At 39.2% G+C, this 23,668-nt stretch overlaps 1 protein-coding gene and 1 pseudogene across 1 annotated transcript; both read right to left on the bottom strand.

Moving 5' to 3' along the window:
• Positions 1-521: 521 nt before the first annotated feature.
• On the bottom strand, positions 522-1,445 carry LOC131276787 (olfactory receptor 7A10-like). The gene has a single exon (XM_058290359.2). It carries the CDS (start codon positions 1,443-1,445, stop codon positions 522-524), a length of 924 nt encoding a protein of 307 aa, XP_058146342.2.
• A 20,266-nt stretch (positions 1,446-21,711) lies between these two features.
• Positions 21,712-22,947, bottom strand: LOC131276706 (phosphatidylinositol transfer protein alpha isoform pseudogene; annotated as a pseudogene).
• Between the last annotated feature and the right edge of the window lie 721 nt (positions 22,948-23,668).

Here is a 23,668-nt window from a genome sequence, read left to right on the forward strand (position 1 = left end):
ATGATGATGGGAATGAGTGTTGTTGGGGGGGGAGAGGTGGGGTGGGGGGGTGGGGTTGAATGGGACCTCACATATATATTTTTAATGTAATATTATTACAAAGTCAATAAAAAAATAAAAAAATAAAAAAAAGCAATGTCTCGTTTATTCAATAGAAATCAGACAACACATAAATCTTTCATTAAAACAAAAATATATTGCTTTTGATGACTTCACAAAAATATTTGTCCTTGAAATCCATGTTTGCATTATGTTGGAATTTGCAAATTGTTTCTCTTGCAAGAATGAGAATAACGTTGGGAAATTGGAAAAGTGAACAAATGGAAAAAGTGTTGGAAATCTAAGAGACAGATAAAGTTTAATAAAGTATTCAGCTTAAAATCCAAAGCTCTGAAACTCTGAAATGAATAGAAAGAGACAGTTTTTACTTCCATATTCTAATTAAAGAATTACAATATCTGGATTTTTCATTGAGTGTTGCATTCACAGGCCCTTCCTCAAACCAAGGAATAATGACACCTTTATATTTTCCATCCAAAGAATTTTTTCAAAGCTCCCTTTATGTCTTTATTCCTCAGACTATAGATGAAGGGGTTCAGCATGGGTGTGACAACAGTGTACATCACTGAAGCCGGAGCAACTGATTTTGTATTGTGTGAAGCGGCAGAACTAAGGTATACCCCTATGCCCGTACAATAAAATAAGGAGACCACCAAGAGGTGAGATGCGCAGGTGGAAAATGCTTTATACTTCCCACCTTTTGAGATTGCACATATGGAGGAAACAATCTTAGAATAAGAGAAAAGGATCCCAGCAACCGGACCCCCTCCCAGCACTCCAGCTACAAAATACATCACTATGACAATGATGAATGTGTCAGAACAGGCAAGTTGGACCATCTGATTAATTTCACAGAAAAAGTGGGGGATTTCCACGTGTGTACAAAAGGACAACTGCAAAACCAGTGAGCTCTGTAACAAGGAATTCAGGACAGTCATGATCCATGACCCCAGAACCAGCAGGACACAGATCCGGGGGTTCATGATGACAGAGTAGTGCAGGGGATGACAGATGGCCACAAAGCGGTCATAGGCCATTGCAGCCAGGAGGAAGTCCTCCAATGCTGCAAAGAGCAAGACAAAATATATCTGGGTGATGCATCCACCATAGGTTATTACTCTGCTTTCTGTCTGTATACTCACCAGCATGTTTGGGACAGTGGTGGAGGAGAAACAAATGTCACAAAGGGACAGGTTGCAGAGGAAGAAGTACATGGGTGTATGGAGGTTGGTGTCTGAGATGATGGCCAGGATGATAAGCAGGTTTCCAGTGCAGGTGACCAGGTACATGGACAGGAACAGCCCAAAGAGGAGGGGCTGCAATTCTGGTTCCTTTGATAATCCCAGGAGTAGAAATTCTGAGATTCTGGTATCATTTCTTTGCATAATGTGGTAGATGTGACTACCTATAAGGAAAACAAAATCAATAATTTTCATGTAAACAAGCACTACTATTCTAGCTGAAGTGCTGAGATTTCTGTTTTAAAGCCAAGATAATTTGTATACTTTGATTAACCCCCTGGTCCTGGGGGACTTCTAGTGCCATCCCTGTTAAAGTTTTCCTTTCCCACTATCATCCTTTACTTCAAGCAGTCATGAAATCCATAGTTTCTATGAAATATCCTTTCATTCCTTGAGGTATGTATATTTAGTCTTGATAATATGCCACGCAATGTCTAGACAATTGGAATACAGTGCTGAGAAATTAGGATAACACATTTTTATAATACAGAAAGAATGTAAGTAACTTAAAGTAATCATAGAGTATACCAGATGTCACAACATTTAAGGAGAAAAATAAAAGCTGGATAAATGGAGACAGTCTTATGGAGGTGCTATTTTTTTCCTAGTGTTCAATCATACAGAGGGCTGGCCAAAGCAGGAGTGCTGCCCCATGTGGGAGTTTCACCGTGTGGAGGAATGCTGCCCCATGCAGGAGTGCCAGCTGATACAGAGAAGATGACACAGCAAGATGATGCAACAAGACACACAGAGGAGAGACAATGAGAAGATGTAGCAGAAGAGGGAGATGAGGTGGTGCTAAGAGAAAGATCACCCCTTTCCCACTCTGGAAATTCCCAGAATTGTTTCCCTAAGTCACCTAATGAGAATACAAACAGACACAAAAGACAATACACAATGAAGGGGAAACAGAGAGCAGACAACGGGGGTGGCAGGGGGGATAAATAAATAAAATAAATCTTTAAAAAATGAATGAATGTGGCTAAGCAAATGTTGGCAACAATTGTAGACAAAGAAAAAGCAGTGAAACAAGGAAAAATGCTGCTTAGATAGTGAAGCCAAATGAGTGAAAACTAATGCAAAGGAATCAGGTGGAGAAAGAAGATCATTTGTTACATCCATTTTTCCCCGCACAACCAGTCCTTTTAAGAAGGCAGGACTCTGTATTTTAAGCATTCCTTATGCGTATATTCTTTTGTTGCCCCTAAAGTTTCTACCAAAAAGAGAGCCCTGCAGCCATGATACATTCCCCCAGCACTTATGAAGATTCTGTGATTCACCTAAAATTATCAAGGTGGTGCCTGAAATCACCAGTGCAGGCTATTCTTTGAATGAGGGATGAAATTGGAATCTCTGCTCCAGGAAGGGCATGGAGAGGACACAATCTTGTTTTCTCAAGACCAGAGATGAGTAAAGTAGACTTGAGAGGATGTAGAGGAAGCATTTAGAGATTCCGTGCATTTAGGGATTTCATTCCCATAAGTCTCATTAATGATTTATTCTTTTTGTTTTTCTACTTCTTATAATTTATTTCTCTGGAGGTAAGAAAGAAAAAATACACTTGTTCCAGTTTTGACCCATGGGAGACAGCTATGGAGCTACATGTTCATCTGCTATTGCAGTGGACTCCTTTCTCCCAAGAGGAGGTCACCTCTCTTTAGATGAGTGCTCTAATATTGCAAGATTTCCCCAAATGATTTCCATATCTCTGATTTGGAGAGGGAATCAGGATATACCAAGACATCTTCTGCCTCCAATCTATCTCCTCTGGAGTTGACTTTCATACATGGTGCCACCATCTCTCAAGAGTATTTCCCCTTTTCTCACTGCTTCTCCTTTCTCCCCCATATTCAGCAATAATATGTGGTAGTTTAGGATCAGTTTGCCCTTCATTTTCTACTTCCATGAGATCTGTAGATAGCTATTGATTTGTGATCTTTCTTCTTCTTTAATATACTCATAGCTATAAATGACTCTGATTCTTTTAAATTAATCCCTAATACCGTCTATTGAAAGGACTTGATTAAGATAAAAAATGAAAAATTAAAACGAATCTCATTGGGTAGAGCAATTCAAATGCCAGCTGCAGGTTTGGAAGACTGTTAACACTGAAGGGCTTTGCATTCTATATTAGTGGAAAGGTTCCATATGAAAAAGTCCAAGACTCTAAGTGGAAATACTGGTAAAAGATTCCTGGGTAATATGGGGTCCTAGGAAATATAGCTGCATTTTTTTTCCCACTGAATATGGATTTTTTTGTATTGTCTTTCTTTTTAAAAAGAATAAATAGATCACACAAAATGTTACTTTAAAAAACAGCAGAGATTCTCATATACAGCATTCCCAACTTCAGCTCATTCCTCCCACATCGATGTTCCTTTCCATCAGTAAGGCACATTCACTGAATTTGTCGAATTCACCCTGGAGACTGCCAAACCGCATGGACCATAGTTTACATTGTAGTTCACACTTTTCTGCAGTCCATCCAGTGGGTTATGGCAGGATAAATAATGCCCTGCATCTGTCCCAGAAATATCATTCAGGACATCTCCAAGTACCAAAAATGTCCCATATCACATCTCTTCTCTCTATCCCTGCCCTGAGCATCTCCCGTGGCCTTCACCTCTAAATAAATGATACAATTTCTTCCATTGCTAGAGTCACAACAGTCAATGATAAAATTTCTTCTATTAAAAGAGTCACAACAGTTCTATAGTAGAATACCAGTGAGTCCTCTCCAATCCATTTTATATACCTCCGTCTGGTGGACACTAGGATGGTGATGTCCACAACACCTTTACATTGAGAGGGGGCTTGGATCTCACATGACTGATGCTTGTGATTCTCTTGCTTGCAGTTGTAGACACTCTGGGTTCCCTGTTGTGTTGATTGACCATTCTCACATCCCAGTCAGCTGACATGGGTACATTGATTGAACCAGAGAGTAGGTGATGCAACTCTGCTGAGGCCCCGGGCCCAGCTGGAACATGGACAGTACAGAAATTCAAGTCTCCTGAGCATACACAAACCCTAGTGCCAATCACACACACACACACACACACACACACACAATCAGTAAACATGACAGAAGGGGCATGTGTAGAGAGGTCACATCTGAGTGCAACTCCATTCTTTTTGTTTTTCTGCTTCTTGTAAATTACAAGAAGCAGAAATTCCAAAGTAGGCAAGGCAATGAACTCCAGAGTCATCTGTCATGACCATAGAGCATTTGTGTCTCCATAGCCCTAAGGAGCACCAGTAACTAGGGTGGTATCTAATTTGGCTGTCTCTGGGATCCTGCTAAGACATGCGTAATTGCGACCCCTTTGATGACCTACCAACTCAATCTGAAGTGTGTTAGCCATATAAACTCATATGTCTTTACCATTTCCCCCCCTTTTTTCAAGGTCTTTTCCTAGTTGCATCACAAGCTGTTAATGGTAGTAATCCCTTAGCACCAGGGAGGCTCATCCCCATGAGTTATGTCCTGCACTGTGGGGAAGGTAATTCATTTACATGCTAAATTTGGCTTAGAGAGTGGCCACATTTGAGCACCATGGATGCTCTCAGGAGGTAACCCTTAGGCACCCGGTAGCTGTAGGCCTAGTTGAAATTTCAAGCACACAGGTTCATAAGCATAGTCATCAGTATCAAGTGCCTATCATTGGACCTTCCTTCTTTACAGATCTTTGTCTTTGCACTTGGGGGATTGCTGCTGTTCCACTGGGAAATATGACAGAGCTCCTCAACTTTTAACTTAACACTCCCTCAGTTGTTATGTATAACTCTAACCACTATAACAGTAACCAAAGAACATCCAACTATATCTATATATGAGATATGCATACCCTGGAGAACTCCCTCCCACCCATGTATCCCCCATTAATGACACCTCACAACGTGCTCCTCCCTTGCCATAGTCAAACACTTCTGTGATCCAAAATTTCTTAAAAAACGAAGCTTAATATATTGCCAAATTTAATTATTAGGACAATGAAATAGTATTGACAGGTTTAAAGATTAGAAATAGAATACAAAATTATATAGGAAAAGTTAAATACAGTAAAATATAAATTTGGGTATTAAGAAATGTGGGCAAGCTGCTGATGCCTTGTTAGACATAGGAAAACTCTCTAACTATAAGGCCTTCAGGGTTCCACTCAAAAGATGGCGCCGAGGCATGTGGCAGGCACGCCTGGGCATGTCCCTCCGAAATCTGCCTTTCCCCCAGCAACTAGAGCACATGAACCAATCAGCCTCACTAAATTAGCATAGCCAGTAAGCTGCTTGCACGTTGCCTCATTGTCTATAAAAGCTACTACACTTAATCAATCAGACCTGCACCACCAGCCTGCATCTCCAGAGCGGTTGCTGTGTGTTGTCTTGCTCTGTTCGTCCTTACCTCTTTTGGAGCAGAGTCGCTGGACAGCACCACAACAAAGAAATGAACAATATCTTAAAACTTTTTTTTGATGTTTTGCCTTTCATCGTAGTGATAGGTGTTGCCCTGCATGTACAGTGACAAGGTAATCTCCTCCATTCCTGTCTCAGTGTAGACATCCTTTTTTTAAATTATTATTTTGTCTTTTAAAAAGTTTTAGAAAACAGTAAAGCCACATGTACAATATAGGGTACTCCCATATACCCAACATTAAACCCATTTCCCACTTTCCCATAAACGATCTTTTTAAATGTGGATGTTATATTTGCTACAGCTGATGTACAGGTATTGCAACAAAGCTACCAACTATGTTTCCAGCATGTTATATTATGGTTTATATTTTAGACTGTACACTTTTCTAAATTTTAGGTGATATTTAACCTGGTTTATATCCATCTTTGCATGAACTTGTGGAACACTTCCATTGCCCCCTGTTACTCCCTCTTCCCTCCATTTATTCCCCTCTCCCACTCCCCTCAGGGCCCACAGTGACAACCAAACTTCACTGCTTGAAGGACAACATTAATAGATACTTACAGCAATGCTGAGGGCTTGACATGCTAGTCTGTCCTCTCCCATTGGGAATCACCCACCATCTCGAGAGATACCCTCTTCTCTATTTGAAAACGTCTGATGATCCGAGGATGGAGGTCCACCACTTTCCCACTCATTGCATGTGTCTCCACCCACTGATAACAACACAATATGATAAAATGAGCAATCACACACTCCCTAGAAGCCTGACCCCATGCAATCTCTCTCAGATGCCTCCCGTCAAACATCCCAAATAAGCAACCCTTCCTTATATTTTCTAAAGAGTTTTCTCACCATTACAGATTTAACCATGTACCTGACAATCTCCCATGTTCACCAACTCACCCAAAAACCTCCCCCAATTCCATAGACCATCTTCTCAACCTTAGACCCCCTCAAACCTGCATAGCCCCACACAATAGGAACCTTATTTACCTGTCTTATCCCACAACTGCACAACTACTTACCTACATTTTATCATAGATTTTGTCCATATAGGTATTTGCTCAAAACCTTCTACTTCCCCTGCCTATTTCCTAAAATCCCATCATCCAGTCTCTAGCTCTCTTGAATACATAGCATCTTGACACATAGCAGCTTGATTACATAGCTGAAATTTAAAGGTTAATGATGTAAACACACTAATCAAAAATGGGTATCAAGTTACACACTTTCTCTGAACTTGGCGCTACCTGGTGAGAAAAGCTCTCTGAATGACAAGCAAGAATTCTGAAATCACAGCAGCTATATGGCCTTAAACGTTCAGGGTGGAAACATAAATATTCTATTCCTCTGATGTGCTAATGGCAAAATGAAATCATATTTACATCCTCTCTCTTCCATCTATTCCTCAAAGAGTTATCCCAAAGATGGGCCCAGCAAATTAAGCAGAAAACACATTTAAAAATTCACCATAGACACTAAGGAAATAAAATGCCATGGCTGAGAACCAGAAGGAAAGTAGACAGTGGGGAAAAATGTTTGTAACTCTACAGATGTTGAAATTATTCAGACAGAGATCTTGAGACAACTCTTTTTAATAAGTATTAGAAAATTAAAAGAATATTGTAAATATCTAAAATATATGAACGTTTAAATAATCAGAACATTTATGTTGAAAATATAAAATGATGAAAATTAAAAATATCCATGTAAAGGAACTGAGATAAATTAAGTGTAATGAAAAGCAAAGCTCCTCCCACTTTGTTGCAAAAATTAGAAAATAAAACAAATTTATATCTGTGGATTTTCTCTACATCAATTTCTCTGTATTCCTGTAGTTATATAGTTACTTTCTGTTATGCATTCCCTCCTATGATATTTCTTTTCCACAGCAAAAGCAGAACCACTCTAGTTGATTCCAGTGGCGTTTTGTACCACTGGCTATTTCCTCCTTAGATAATAGATAAATACAATATGTGTGAATTCTGGAAACTCAGGGAATAAAACTGATATGAACTACCTTTTAGACGACATATCTTAAAAATATGTGAGCACTTCCAGTTCCTCTGAGCAGGTTGATATGGAAGTGAGAGGACAATGGAAGGTTACAATTACTAGAAGACACTAGGAAATGAAATCCAAGACCTTCTCAGTTAATACTTACCCCTAAACATTTGCTTCCCTTGGAAACTGGCAGTGGAAGATGGAGTCATTGCCTCTGTGTTTGACATATACACACTTTGAAACTTCTACATTTTTAGGGCATGCTATAAAAGTTAAGGGGCTCTTTTAATGCTTTTGTCTGTGTCTTACTTTAAATGGTGTTCTCTGAACTTCTGTGTCTTTATTCTGACTTCCCCACTCTGGACAACTGTTTATATTTTCAAAATTTCACTTGGTTGAGCCCCCAAAAGTAATTCTTCTAATTATGCAAATTAATACTATTGAACAGAAATGTGCTCACTCAAAATGAGTCTTTTCCTCCTTTTATTTAACATGTATTTATGGTTTGAATACAGCAATCTAGTTCCTCATTTCTCCAGGGAAAATAATACTCTTTCCCTCTGTAACCTGGTATTTATTTCTCACTCAGTTCTTGGAGGTGTCTTTAGTGTCTTTAGTCTTTAATATTTTAATGACTCTCTTCAATTTTCTCCTTTAATAAAACCCAAAACCCAAAGTTTTACCAATAACAGATATTTAAATGACTTTTCTTTAAGTCATTTATAGATTCTTCAAGAATAAAATTCAGTTTTCTGTGGGAAAAATTTATACTTTCAATTCAATGTGAATATTATTGTTAATACTTATTTTAAGAGTTTTAGAGAGGAAAACATTTCACTGCTAAAGTCCAGGAATTCTTTTTCTGAGATAAAAATAGGAAGAGGAGGACCTAGAAGTGCATGGCAGATTTGAAACAGTCTCCACCATCACACATGTCATGTGCTATAAAACATGTTTTCTTAAGAACTAATGTAGCTAGTAGTTGTATTAGAAAGGAAATGGGAAAACTCCTTGGGAATTTTGAAAGAGATAAAATATCCCTTTCTCCAAAAATACACTCAAAGTACAAGTATGACTGGCATCTGTCATTGAGTGTACATGCTATGCTTTGAAGTAGGTATGATCTGGCCCTTAGCATCCCTTTCTCCCCATTCTGGTTTGCATTCTTGTACACAGAAGATGGTTACCTAGCAGGCACACTGCCTATTTTATCAACATTTATAGCAAGAGCTTCTTACTACCAGGATTGCAGAAAATGCAGCATATTTGGAGCCAAGTATTTCAATGTAGTCTTGGTCTTTATACACTATTCATAATGATAGCAGAAGTATCATTTTGGTTTGCCTGTTTATCAATGTTTTTTAATTCCATCTATTAAAAAGGCATACCTCTAGCTTCTTTAAGAATATCTAGAGTACATGATTATTAGATTTCTTCACAACATTCATAGATTTTCTTCACAAAGAAAATAAGACACACAGATAAACTATTTGATACAAAAATTGATTGCAAAAATACAGTCTTGCAGGATAAGAATATGGGAAATGATGTATCAATATGTTCAGTGTGAGAACACCAATGACACCCTTTCCATTGGATAAAGTTACAACACTAGTGTATGTATAGCATTGGAAATACTTACTTACAATATTTTCTTTGCAGTTACTGCTAAGAATTGTACCTAGAGTTTATTTTGGTGAACTGATTGGTTTATGTGATAAATGATTTTTTTTTTGGCAATCATAATTCAGAGAATGTGCAGTGATCTAATTCTTTTACTTGTATTGAAGAGGTTTCTGAAAGAAAATGTCAAGTTGAGGAGTTTTATTTTTCAAATTATCACAAAATGAAAAATCAGAAATTTTCAGGACAGCATGAATGGAAACTCATTTCTCTGAAAGTACCATTCTGTTATGGGTATGACTCTATAGCAGAGACTAATTCTGTGGATTCATATATTACAAAATACAATAAATTCATTGTTTGCCAAATAAGTGAAATGAGAAAAAAAGAAATACCCTTATATTTCTGGTTAAAATTGGACATTAGAATAAATAGAAGCCCTCAACAAACCAATCACAAATGAAGACAATGAAACGGTCATAACAACTTCCCAAAAATGAAAAGTCCAGAATCAGTTGGCTTCACAGGTGAATTCTACCAATCAATCAAGTTGCACTAATATTAAACTTGCTCAAGGTCTTCCCAAAACGTTGAACAAAAAAGAATGCTACCCAACTCATTTTTAGAAGCCAACATCACACTAATACCAAACCAGATAAAGGCATCATTAGAAACATTACAAATCATTAACTCTAGAATATAGATGCTAAAATCCTCAACAAAATAAATGGAAACAGCATCCAAAAGCACATTAAAAGAATTATATACCAAAATCAAGTGGGTTTTAACCCAGGTATACAAGGATGGCTTAACAAAAAATAAATAAATTAGTGCAATAAAGCACATCGATAAATTTAAGAAGAAAAACCACATGAGCTTATCAATTGACGCAGTAAAGGTATTTGACAAAATACAGCCCCCTTTCCTAATAAAATGTCACCAAAAATAGGAATATAAGGAAGCTTTCTCAGTATGGTGAAATGCATAAATGAAAAACCTACAGTTAGCATTGCACTCCTTGGTCAAAGACTGAAACTTTTCCCACTGAGATCAGGAATAAGACAAGGATGCCTACTCTCACCATTATTATTCAGTATTTTGCTAGAATTTCTAGCTAGAGCATTTAGGCTAGACAAATAAATAAAAGGGACCAAAATAGGAAGAGAAAAAGTAAAGCTTTCACTATTCACTAATGAAATGATCCTGCCATAACCATTGAATGTACTGGGGGAGAACATGAACTACAATGTAAACTGTAATCCGTGCAGTGCAGCAGTGCACCAAAATGTATTCACCAAATGCAGTGAATATGCCACAATGATGAAAGAGGTGGTTGATGCGGAAGGAGTGGGGGTGAGGGGTCTATTTGGGAACTTTTATATTTTTTAATGTAACATGTTTCATAATCTACATATCATCAATAACTATAATTTAAAAATAAAATAAAAAGAAATTTCTAAAAAATACACAACAAATCTTCTAGAATTAATAGACAAGTTCAGGAAAGTGGGGAGATACATGGTTAATATGGAAAAATCAAAAGCATTTCTAAGCATTACTAATGTGCAACCTGAGGAGGAAATCTGAAAAAAATAATTTCACTTATAATAGAACCTAAAACTATCAAATATTTAGGAATAAATTTAACAAAGGACATAAAAGTCCTTTATTCAGAAAATAACAAAACATTGCTAAAAGAAACTGAAGAAAACTTAAGTAAATGGAAGGACATTCCGTTTTCATGGATTGGAAGATGAAATATCATTAAGATGTCAATTGTATCCAAACTTATTGACAGATTCAATATAATCCCCAAAATCCCTGTAGTCTTTTTTGCAGAAATCAAAAAGCCATAATCAAATTTATGTGGAAGTGTTAGGTGCCCTGTATTAGACAGCCAAAGGGGTGGTGATGCAAAATACCAGAAATTGGTTGTTTTTTATAAAGGTTATTTATTTGGGGTAGGAGTTTTCAGTTCCCAGGTCATAAAGCGGAAGTTATTTCCCACACCAAAGTCTTTTGCCACGTTCTGCAGCAAGACTTATCAGGTGGCCAACTCTGTCTCTCTCCCCAGGGTTTCTGCCATGTCTAAAGAGCTGTCTCTATCTCTCTACATTTTTTTCCTGGCTCATGTCCTCTCTTCCTGAGGCTTACTTCTCTTTCTTCTAAGTGCTCACTTGCTGGGGCTCCAGCTTAAGGCTTCAGCATCAAAGTCCAACATCAGAACAATATCCAAAACTTCCACCTCTGTACTTTTCCATGTCTTTTATCTGTGAATCTTCATCCACCAAGGGATTGGCACTCAACACCTTACTGACATATCCCATTCAAAGTCCTAGTCATAATGTAATCAAGCCCACATACAGACCAGTTCATAAACATAATCCAATATCTATTTTTTGGAATTCATAACTACATCAAACTGCTACAGGCCCTGAATAGCAAATAGTGTCTTGAAAAAGAAGAAAGAAGTTGGAGGACACTCACTTCCTTACTAAAGCATATTATTTAGCTACTGTGGTAAAAAGTAGCATTGTACTGGTGTAAGAACAGATAGATTGACCCATTGAACTGAATCATAATCTCAGAAATTGACCTTTGCATCGACAGTCAAGTGGCTTTTTGCAAAGCCCTTAAGCCCACCTAACTGGGCCAGTACAGTCTATTCAATGAATGGTGCTGGGGTAAATAGATAGCTATATTCAAAAGAAAGAAGACCCCTCTCTCACACCTTCTACAAAAATTAACTCAAAGTGGATCAAGAACTAAAATATAAAAGCAACAACCATAAAACTACTAGAAGAAAATGTAGGAAAACATCTTCAGGAACTTGTGGTAGGATGTATTTCCTTAAACTTTATACTCAAAGCATGAGCAGCAAAAGATTTATAGATAAAAGGAACCTCTTCAAACTTCAAAACTTTTGCACCTCAAAAGACTTGGTCAAAAGTGTGAAAAGGCAACTGACTGAAGGGGAGAAAATATTTGGTAATCACATATCTGATAAAGGTTTAATATCCATGATATATAAGGAGATCATACAACTCAACAATAAGAAGAAAAAGTATCTGATATTAAAATGGACAAAAGAATTGAAAAGAAAATTGTCCAAAGAAGAAATAAAATGATGTAGAAATACTTGAAAAAAGTGTGCATCATCACTAGTGATTAGGAAAATTCAAATAAAAACACAATGAGACACCATTCCATACCTAGTACACTGGCTGCTATTAAAAAGTCAAAAAACTGTTGGAGAGGATGTGGAGAGATAAGAATGCTTATTCACTATTGGTGGGAATGTAGAATGGTGCAGCCACTGTGGAAGTTGAATATAGACTTGTTCTGGAACCCAGCAAAACCATTGTTAGGTATATCCTGAAGAACAGATAGTAGTGATGTGAACAGATATCTGCATACTGATGTTCATAGCAACATTATTCATGATAGCCAAAAGTTGTGAAAAACCCATGTGTCCATCAAATGATGAATAGACCAACAAATTGTGGAGAATAAACACAATGGAATATAATGCAGCAGTAAGAAGAAATGAAGTCATGAAATATATAACAACATGGATGAATCTAGAGGATATTATCTTGAATGAAGCAAGTAGGACACAAAATGACAAATACTATATGATTGCCCTATTATGAACTAAATATATTATATGAAATATAAATATTTTAAGTGAAATTTGAATTTGGGTAGAATTGCATATGTACAACCATTTTTCTTTGAAGCTAAACAAATATAAGGGATAATAGTACAATATGTTAATATCAGGGAAATACATTATACTATGTAAAGGAGACCAGATATAGAGAACTATGTCTTGTATAACTCCATTTGTATAAAATGTAACTATAAGTCAATTCATAAAGATGAAAGTAGATTAATGGTTATGTAGGTCTGAGGAAATAATGCTAAGGGGTGTAGAATCTATCTTTTTGGAGTACTGAAATTGTTCTAAAATTTTTGAAATTTGAAGGTACAACATTGTGATTATACTAAAAGTCATTGTTTATATTCTTTGGATATAATAGCCAGAAACTGCAGCTATGTACAGTGGGAGAAGCACAGAGGGAATGAGAGGAAAGGAATTTTCTTGTTCTTTTGTCTGTTTTTTGTTTATTATTAATATTGAAATGAAAATGCTCTGATAATGATTAAAGTGATGAACACACAAGTATGTGATTTTTAGCAAATGCCATTGATTGTACACTTTGGATGGATTGGATGTTTATTAATATGTATAAAATAAAAATGACTTGCTCAGTAAGCGGACTTGGCCCAGTGGATAGGGCATCGGTCTACCACATGGGAGGTCCACGGTTCAAACCCCCGGCCACCTTGACCCGTGTGGAGCTGACCCATGCGCAGTGCTGATGCACACAAGGAGTGCCATGCCACACAGGGGAGCCCACTACATAGGGGAACCGCATGCACAAGGAGTGTGCCCCGTAAAGAGAGCTGCCCAGCGCAAAAGAAAAGTGCAGCCTCCTCAGGAATAGTGCTGCACACACTGACAGATGACACAACAAGATGGCGCAACAAAAAGAGACACAGATTCTTGTGCCGCTGACAACCACAGAAGTGGACAAAGAAGAACATGCAGCAAATGGACACAGAGAACAGACAACTGGGATGGGGAGGAAGGGGAAAGAAATAAAAAGAAAAGATTTACTAAAAAATTAGCATTAGCAGAATGATTCTATTCCAAAATGCCACTCTTCTTTGCCAATCAAAATGAGGATTCTGAGGTGAGGTGATGAAGGTAGCATCCACTTTAGTCTACCTCACAAAGAACACTTATGGTCTGAATAAAATCCCCAAAATTATTTCCTAGTATTTGTAAATAATAGTTCAACAAGAGTCTGCAATTGGTGAAAACCCATGTTAATATATATGGTCTATAAAGAAGGACCATTATTGCAGAAATTGCAAAGGAAAATTTCCTGAAAATGCTTCTGCCTCTCACAATAATATTTAAAGAGCCCCATTACATCCCTGGAAGAACTACAGATTGTTGGGATTGTCAACATTGGAAGAATCAGAGATTCTAAAGTCTATTACACCCTCACCTATCTTATGTTGGGGCAAGTGCAGGAGAAAATCACGTATCAGAGAAGGAAGAATGTGAATTTCTGTAAACTTAATCAGATAGTGTATCCAGTGCAGTATGTAACCTCTTTCTGGAACCAGTTTACATAAACCCTGGCAATGGGGTCACAGCCCTTGATCACATAAAGGATTTTCACCAGAAGCATATAACACAAGTGCAGCTGCTTTCTTTCGGCAGGGACTGAGCACAGCTTCTTGACTCCAGCACCTCCTATAATTATATAGTGCATACCCAATGCCCAATATTAAACATTATGCTGTCTTCAACACTGAAAACAGGGGATACAAACAGGGAAGTCAAATGATTAAAAAAAACAACAATAGGAGAAACAGTGTTTTTGATGTATACAAAACTAAAAAGAAAGAATTCAGGAAATCAGGCAATTACCAGATAATCATAAGATAATGATAAAAGCAACTATACTTAGATCTCACATTGTTTGACCTTAGTTCATCTTAAACACGTCTCTAAACTTGAGAAAAATGATATCTTCATAGGGAGAATATTATCTTCTGGAGAGTTTGTTTTTTTTAAGACCTGCTTTATGTCCCTGTTTCTAAGACTGTAGATAAAGGGTTTCAGCAGGGGAGTGACCACCGTGTACATCACTGAGGCTATGGCATTTCTCCTTGAATTTGGGGTAGCCGCAGAAGATTCATAAAACAAGGATACTACTGAGACGTGAGACCACAGGTAGAAAATGCTTTATACTTGTGCCCAGATGTTAAATTTCTCAAAATGGAGGATACAATCTTAGAGTAAGAGAAAATGATCCCAGTGTGAGTAATAATACCCACAAGCTCAGTTGCAAAATACAGCACTAGATCATTGAGGTAAGTGTCAGAATATGCAAGTTGGACCACCTGATTATATTCGCAGAAAAAAATGGGGGATTTCCAAATCTGTACTAAAAGACAATTGCAAAATCATTACGCCATGTAAAAGCGAGTCTGGAGCACTGAATAATCATGTTACCAGTAACAGGAAGACAAAATTGGAAGTTCATGATGAAGACATAATGCAGGGGATGACAGATGGCCTTGAAGCAGTCACAAGCTATAAAAGACAGGAAGAATGTATCTTCTCCTCAGAAAGGCATGAAAAATATATATGGCTGAATGTCAAATCTGCCTACCTGGATATCCATTGTCAAAAAAGAAAGAGGACCCCTATCCCACACCGTATAAACAATTAACTCAACATGGATAAAAGAAATAAATATAAAAGCAAGAACCATAAATCTCCAGGAAAAAAATTTGTGGGAAACCATCAAGTCCTGTTAGTAGGTGATGCATTCTTTAACCTCACACAGAAAGCATAAACAATTAAATTAAGCATGGATAAAAGGAAACTCCTCAAACTTAACACTTTTGTGATTCAAAGAACTTCGTCAAAAAGGTGAAAAGGCAGCCAACTCAATGGGAGAAAATATTTGGAAACCACGTATCTGATAAGAATGTGATTTCCATTCTATACAAAGAGATCATACGGCTAAAGACTAAAAGAGCAAGCAATACCAATTTAAAAATTGGCAAAAGATTAAAAAAAAAACATTTCCGCAAAGAAGAAACACAAATGGCCAAAAAACAAATGAAAATATATTTCATATCACTAGATAATAGGGAAATGCAAATCAAAATGACAATGATATATCATCTTGCACCACAATGAATGGCCATTATTTAAAAAAAAAAGGAGTGCTGGACAGGATGTGGAAAAATAAATAAACAACTTCATGGTTGATGAGATTGTAAAACAGTGCAGTCCCAGTGGAAGGCAGTTTGGCAGTTCCTCAGGAAGCTAAATACAGAACTGCTATATGATCCAGCAATTCCTCTACTAGGAATATATCGAAAACTGAAAACTGACACGAACCCACTTCTGCACACTGATGTTCATTGCAGCTATAATCACAATTGCCAAAAGTTGAAAACAATCCAAGTGTCCATCAACCAATCAATGGAATAAAAAAAGTTGCATATATATGTATATATATGTGTGTGTGTGTATTTATATATAAAATGGAATACTATTCTACAATAAGAAAAAATGAATTTGGGCCACATGTGTTAACATAGATGAATCTTGAAAACAATATGCTAAGTGAAATAAATCAGAAACAAAAAGGCAAATATTGTATGGTCTCATTAATAAGAATCAAATACAAAGAATAAATGCATGGAGTTAGAACCTAAAGTATATATTATTAGGAGATAAGAGTTGAGAAGAACTACTAATGCTTAGTATATGTAGGCGTTTTAATTAACCTGACTGTAAAAGTTTGGAAATGCATAGATTTGATGGTAACATAGTGAGAAGCAGCTGGTTTATAAATGGTAATCTGGACGAAAAAGATAGTCCAGGGATGTAAATATCAATTGAAAGAAAGCTAGAGAATAATCTAGGGACTGAGTAATACATTGAACCCAGAGGTGTATGAAATTGTGCTTAATGATACAGATGCAAGAGTGTCCTTCTGTGAGCTGGAACAGACGTACATCACTGCTGCACGTGGTGGGAATGTGGAGATGCATGGGAAAAATACAGTTGATGTGAACTATGGACTGTGATTAAGAGCAGTACTGTAATATTCTTGCATCAATGCCAATGATGTTCTCTGATGATAATAGGAAATTATGGAAAAAGTGAACCAAATGTTTGTTATGGACAATGGTTGTAGTATAGTCTGATGGTATTATCACATAATCTGTAATAAATATTCCACGATATTAGAATGTATTAGTTGATTGTGTTTGAATGGGAATTCTACACATGTGCATGATTGTTTTGCAAGTTCACAACCTCTGTAATAAGAATATATTAAAAACAATAGCTTGGGTTGGGAGAAAATAACATGTAAGATATGGACTATAGTTAGCAGTAGTATTTTGATAGTTTATAGAAATATTTCTCAAAACTGCTAGGAGTTGGTGGAACCATGATTTTTAGGAGAGAGGGAAAGAGAAAAGAGAGGACAATAATGTAAAGAGTGAATATAAGGCAAAAAACAGAAAAAGGTATTAGTAATAAAAAGTCAAAAAATAGGGGGGCAAACAAAGTGAGGTGTAATGTAAGAGAAACAATTAATGATGAAGGATAGAAAGATGTAGAGAAAAGGGAATTGTGTTGGTGGCCAAAATCAATACACACAGAAAAGAGTAAATGGAGGATGAGGAAATACAACAAATGTGAAGCTCTCCCTGCAGCACCCAATGTAAGAAGAATAAGAAAGCAGAGGAAGGAAGGAAGGAAGGAAGGAAGGAAGGAAGGAAGGAAGGAAGGAAGGAAGGAAGGAAGGAAGGAAGGAAGGAAGGAAGGAAGGAAGGAAGGAAGGAAGGAAGGAAGGAAGGAAGGAAGGAAGGAAGGAAGGAAGGAAGGAAGGGGGGGAAAGGTGACAAAAGGGAGTGGGAAGTAAGCAGGAAAAAGAAAAAGAGAAAGAAAGAAAAAAGAAAGAAAAAAGGGCCTTTGGGGGATAAAGAGGAAGGAAATACAAGGAAAAACCAACCAAATACTAGGGAAAGTTTCAAGCAAGGAATCCTGTTTGTAGTTAAATAAAATGCTTAGGGATCTGACATTCCCCCATTTCTCCCTTCCTCACTTCCCTCTCTCCCAGGCAGCAGGAAGCTGCCTGAGAGGTCCAGTAGGAGATTCAAGTGGGTCCTTGTTGAATCAGCTACACACAGAAAACAATGACTCAATCTCCAGAAAGAGAGCACCCACACCTCACTAGGAACCCCAAGTATGCTATTGGAGGCTTAGAAAGCAACTCCTATAGTCCCTCTCCTTTAGGTGTGCTATGAGAGGACTTGTTGGTTTTCTGACTCCACCTTCTCCCAGGCCAAGTTTCCTAACTCAGAGTGTTTAGGTGAATTGGGCTTTCTCAGCAGATTCGCCACTCCTCTCTTCCAGACTCTCCCCAAGAAAGCCGGTATGCTCCTCCAAGTGCAAAAAAGAAAATAAAACGGGGGGGGGGGGGGCGGGGAAACCAGAAAATTGAACCCACACTAGCCAGGCCCCCCTACTGCACCCCCCAACAAATCCCTCCCACCCGTGGAGTCAGTCCAAAACCGTAGGGCTAAGGCAATCCCGGAACTCCGGGAGTGCTGGACTTGGGAAAGGGCAGTCTGGGACTCTGCAGACCCAGGGCATGTAGGTCCGTGGAACACAGGCTATGGGGGCTCAGGGGACACTGACCTGGGGACCACGCATCCGGGGACCACAGGGCCCAGGAACACCACCACAGAACCGACAGTTCTCAGCAAACACTGCGGCCGCCAGCCCCAGTGGGAAAGGTCCCGCCAGTCCACGGCTTCCCATATAAACTTTAGAAGTAATTTGCCAATATACTCAAAATAACCTGCTGGCATTTTAGAAAACTGAATTAGTTGAATGTATAGACCAGATTGGAAAGAAATGGCATCGTAACAATAGCAAGTCTTTGATATTGTTAAAAAGTATACCTCATTAATTATTTTAAAAAATTAATTGTACTAACCTGTATACATCACAAAATTTCACATTTTATTTATTGAAAAGTGTATGACTTGGTAGTTTTAAGTACATTCAGAGTATTGTGCTATCATCACCAATAGACATTACCCCAACTTTTCATTACTGAGTAAAAAATGATGGGTCAATCTACTTGTTGAATAAAATAACTTCTATGAGAATTTGTAGTGGAATATATTGAAGTGAGAAATCCTTTCCAATTAAGGACATGGATGGCTAGTCAGTAAAAGTGTCAAGGAAAGGCAGGAGCATTAATTTAGTGTGGTTACAAAACACAGCTTTGACTATAATTTGCAGGTCACTACATGTGTCTAAATTCTCGTTGTTCTGGCTTCTTTTCTAGGAGTTTAATAAGCTACATGGAAAACCAAACACATGATTTAGAGTTTGTCTTCCTGGGCGTCTCTGAAGATATGAGAATGCAGCTCCTCCTCTTTGGGCGTTTCCTGTCTGTGTACCTGGTCGCCTAACTGGGAACCTGCTCGTCATCTTGGCTATCATCTCAGACTCTTGCTTCCACACCCATGCACTTCTTTCTTTAAAATTGTCTTTTACAGATATCAGTTTTATCTCCACCACTGTCCCAAAGATGCTGCTGATTTATCCAGACAGAGAGTAAAACCATAACTTCTGAAAACTCTCTCGGACAGATGTTTTTTCTAATGTTTTTTTTTTTTTTTTCCAGAAAGCTGTCTAAGATTTTATTAGACTTTTTACCCCAATATACCTGTATTGGAAGATTCAGACAAAAAGGCACAAACTCACATTAAATAAACAAGGTATTCTAATCAGTTCTACAAAGTGTATTTTGTAAAAGAAGTGCCACTAGGAACCAACCAAAAAAGTCAGGGAGTCCCAGCAGGGACTGAGAGAACTTGGGAAGATACACACATGCCCCCAATACTGACCCTGTCCCTGACCTGCATGCGAAGACTGAGCCCAGTATCCCTCCTACAGAGGCACTGCTGCTTCCAGTTGGGACCATGTCTTGGGAAATCTAATGGAAGCAGCTGGTTGGAGAAAGGGCATGGCACATCCTCAGAGCCAACCCCCCCTGAGTCCTAGTCAGTTTGGGAGGCAGGTGAGGAGGGAAGGGGGTATTTAAAAGAAGCCAACACTGTTGCCCAGCAGCAACACCATCCATGGGGGTGAAATGGACCGGGGTCCTCCTTCCTCTATCTTTATGAGTTCAGCTCACGATGATACTTTTATTTCAGGTCAAACTGGGGCAATATGTGGAGGTGGGAGAAGCCAGAGAAAAGTCAGATAAAGAAAATGTCCCCTGCCCCCCACCACCAGCTGAAGGAATATTCCTGGATCTTAAGCAGAGCTGAAGGAAGGGCACTAACATCTGCTGACCCTCAAACCGCATAAACAACTGTCTGCTTTGAATATCAGTTTGTTTTTCCCAGGATAACCCACTTCTAGACTTTGTTTAGTTGATGAATGAAGAAGGGAAATCTTTAAGCACAAATGTAAGAGTCAAAACAGGAACACATTTACATTTTTCTCCAGTAGGAATGCCTCTTCTTCAACTTTTCCAGTCAAATAAATACTAATAACCAACTGAAATGCAATAACTTATAGACCCCACAAGGTGAGGAGACCAATAGAAAGGAAGGTGTCTGTAAAAGGACATATCCTGGTCCCAAAGGGACTTCAATGAAGGTCAAAGCTGACCAGCTTGAGAGGTCTGAGCCTGTCAACGCTTGCTCTGGGAGGGCCACAGGAAAGCATCCATCAGGGTGTCACAAGTGTGATCCTGTCAGACACTCCCTTATTGCACTTAGAAATGAGTAAGGCAAAGCAAACTACAAAAGCATAAGGATAAATCATCCCATTCTACTTCTTGCTCCCCTAACAGAGATTCGGTCTCTCTCATTAGGCTAGCACTGGCTTGGATCAATGCATACTCAGATCAACACACTTCCCGAGGCTTGGGAGAGAAATGTCTGGTTGCATTATAGGGCATACTCAGGTTCTGCCAAGTTGTAGGAAGTTATGGACCCCTCAGCAGTTTCCATTTGCCTGAACCTGGACTTTCTCACCAGCCTACTCTGGTGTAGTACAATCACTACTTGCACTTGATTGTCCAGGACAGAACTCCGTGTGGGGACAGGATACATCGAGTCCTTGATCCCCAAATTCCTTTCCAGCACCCCTGAAGACAAGAGGGAACATGTTCTGCTGGGAAGGAAGCTTTTTGCATGCTCATGTGTGCGGCATGAGAAGATAAGGGCTCTTCATACCTAACCAGCTTCAAAGACAGAGGACAAGGATCTAAGAAAGCAGAGAGAAAAGGATTATTGCTGAGTGGCAGCACCAACCCAAAAGGGACCAGGAGCAGGGACATACCGAGCTCCTCAGGGGATCAGGCTGGTAAGTATATATGTGACAGACTCAATTCTAAGGGCCATGCTGGACCAGTCCCTCCAAATGGGGAACTGTATGGGGCTCTGCTGAGAGACTGAGACAGCGTGGGCAGGAGGGCCGAGAAGCCTTAGGTGTTTCTAAGAATAGTGACCAGAGATACATTGTCAGGGCTGGGATTATTCATGTTAAATTTTCTTAAGAGACTGGCTGGGCCTTGAGTGCCTCCCTGGTTTCAAGAACCTCCTAACAATGGATTACCAGGAACAGAGGTCAAGAGTTATGAAGCCACACTGCTATTCCGTGAAAATGGCGGAAAAAACTGCATTTCTAACTCATCCCCTCTCCCCGGTCAACACTCAAAATTATGAAGATCTGCCCAGGAGGCAAAACACTCAATTTATCCCAAGGTTGAAAACAAATTGAAATCACCACATCACAAAAGGCAGCTATTTCGAACGACTAAAAATGTCACTTGGAAATAAAGTTGGGCATGGAGCACACACAGAAGTGGGTCAGAACATAATGGAGAGAGAGGCAGGAGCTGTAAATCCAGTGGCCTCCATGCCACACATCTCCGAGGAGCAGGCTCCCGCACACACAGCTTCATAATACCAGGTCTACTTGTTCACAATATTAAAGGGCATCTAGAATTTGCTACAGTAAGGGACTGAAAGTTGCTTGAAGAATGGGCACAGAAAGGCTGCGTCCAAAGATGGCCTGTCATTCGGGAGGGTGGAGCTGCTGGGCCTTCCTGTTGACCAATGTCTTGCAAAAAGTGCAGAAGGGGAAGGGGTGGCTTTAGTCATCAGCTGTCATTCCTTTCACTGGGTCCTTTTGTCTCATCTCATCCAGCTGTCTCTTTGTCTCTTCTTCCATTCTTCGAATGTCGTCCATTGTCAGGTCAACCCACTTATCAAGCCAACAGAACAGCTGCCTGTGGAAGTTTGTAAACAGACGCCTCTCTTGCTTATGTATAAAGTTTTCTACTTTGTTCTGTAGGCCCCACCACTTGAACTTGACGGTAACCAGTTTGTACGCACACATGTATGGGCAGTCTTTCTGATTTACAAGTTCTTGCTTCCAGTTGGGGCCCAAGGGTCCTCGTCCTGTTTTGATAGATTTAAATCTTCCTGGATCTTCCTCTGCCTTGTAATCCTGGCTCGGATCTGCAATGTCTATATATATATTGCTTCCACATGTTTCCATGTCTCAGGCTCCAGTTTATGCACCTCTGTAGGTGGTAGATCTTGTGTGTGTACTGGCCTTTCTCACCATCCTTCTCGTAGGGTTCATTCACCAGGACCTCCACACCTTCACCACCACCCGTTTCATTTTTACTGGCCTCAGCCACAGAATACAGCTGCCCCACTTGATACTCATCTACAGACACAGGCAGGATGACTCGATACTCCTTGAGCAGCACCATGTCGCTTCGCGTCTCGGCGGCTGCTCGCTGCCCGCGCGGCCTCCAGCCCGCCTCCCGGCGGCCGTTCTCCGCGTGGCCCGGCCCGGCCCGGCTGCCGTGCGCCTTCGTCGTGGTCTGCTCTGTCCTCGACGCTCTCGCTGCGGTCGCCGGCTGACTCCCGTCGCCCCGGCCTCGCCGCCTCCCGCGCCGCTGCCGACGCCGCGCCTCTGATGCTTTTTTGACAATTAGAAAACTCCCTCTTCACAGTGATGACATGACCTCTTCAAGGTCATCTGTAATCCCCTTCACTACATGGTCATCATGAACCCCCGGTCTGTGGCTTCCTGTTGCTGTCATCCTGGTTATTAAGTGTTCTGTTCTTTTACATAGCTTAATGGTTTTATGATTGTCTTTTTTGTACAAAGCTGGAAATGCCCGACTTTTTCTGTGAACTTAATCAGCTAGTCCAAATTGCTTGCTCTGAAAACTTTGTCAATGACGTGGTGATGAATGTCACATCTGGGCTTAGGGTGTTATTCCACTCACTGGGATCTTTTTCTCTCACTTCAAGATTGACTCTTCCATTTTAAGAATTGCAACAGCTGAGAGAAAGTAGAAAGCATTTTCTGCTTGTGGGTATCACCTCTCAGTAGTGACCATGTTTTATGGTACAATTCTTGGAGTGTATTTTAGTTTTGCTGCTACATAAAATTCAAGAACAGACACAATAGCCTCAGTGATGTACATGGCGGTCACACCCATGCTAAACCCTTTAATCTATAGTCTTAGAAACAAGGACGTAAAGCAGGTTTTAAAAATGCTGAGAAATATTCTCCCTATAAATGGATTGTTTTCTCAAGTTTAGAAAGGTACTCATGATGAAAAGAGGTCAAATACTGGGAGATCTAAATATA

The sequence above is a fragment of the Dasypus novemcinctus genome, chromosome 30 (genome assembly GCF_030445035.2).
Source record: "Dasypus novemcinctus isolate mDasNov1 chromosome 30, mDasNov1.1.hap2, whole genome shotgun sequence".
In the NCBI taxonomy this organism is placed as follows: Eukaryota; Metazoa; Chordata; class Mammalia; order Cingulata; family Dasypodidae; genus Dasypus; species Dasypus novemcinctus.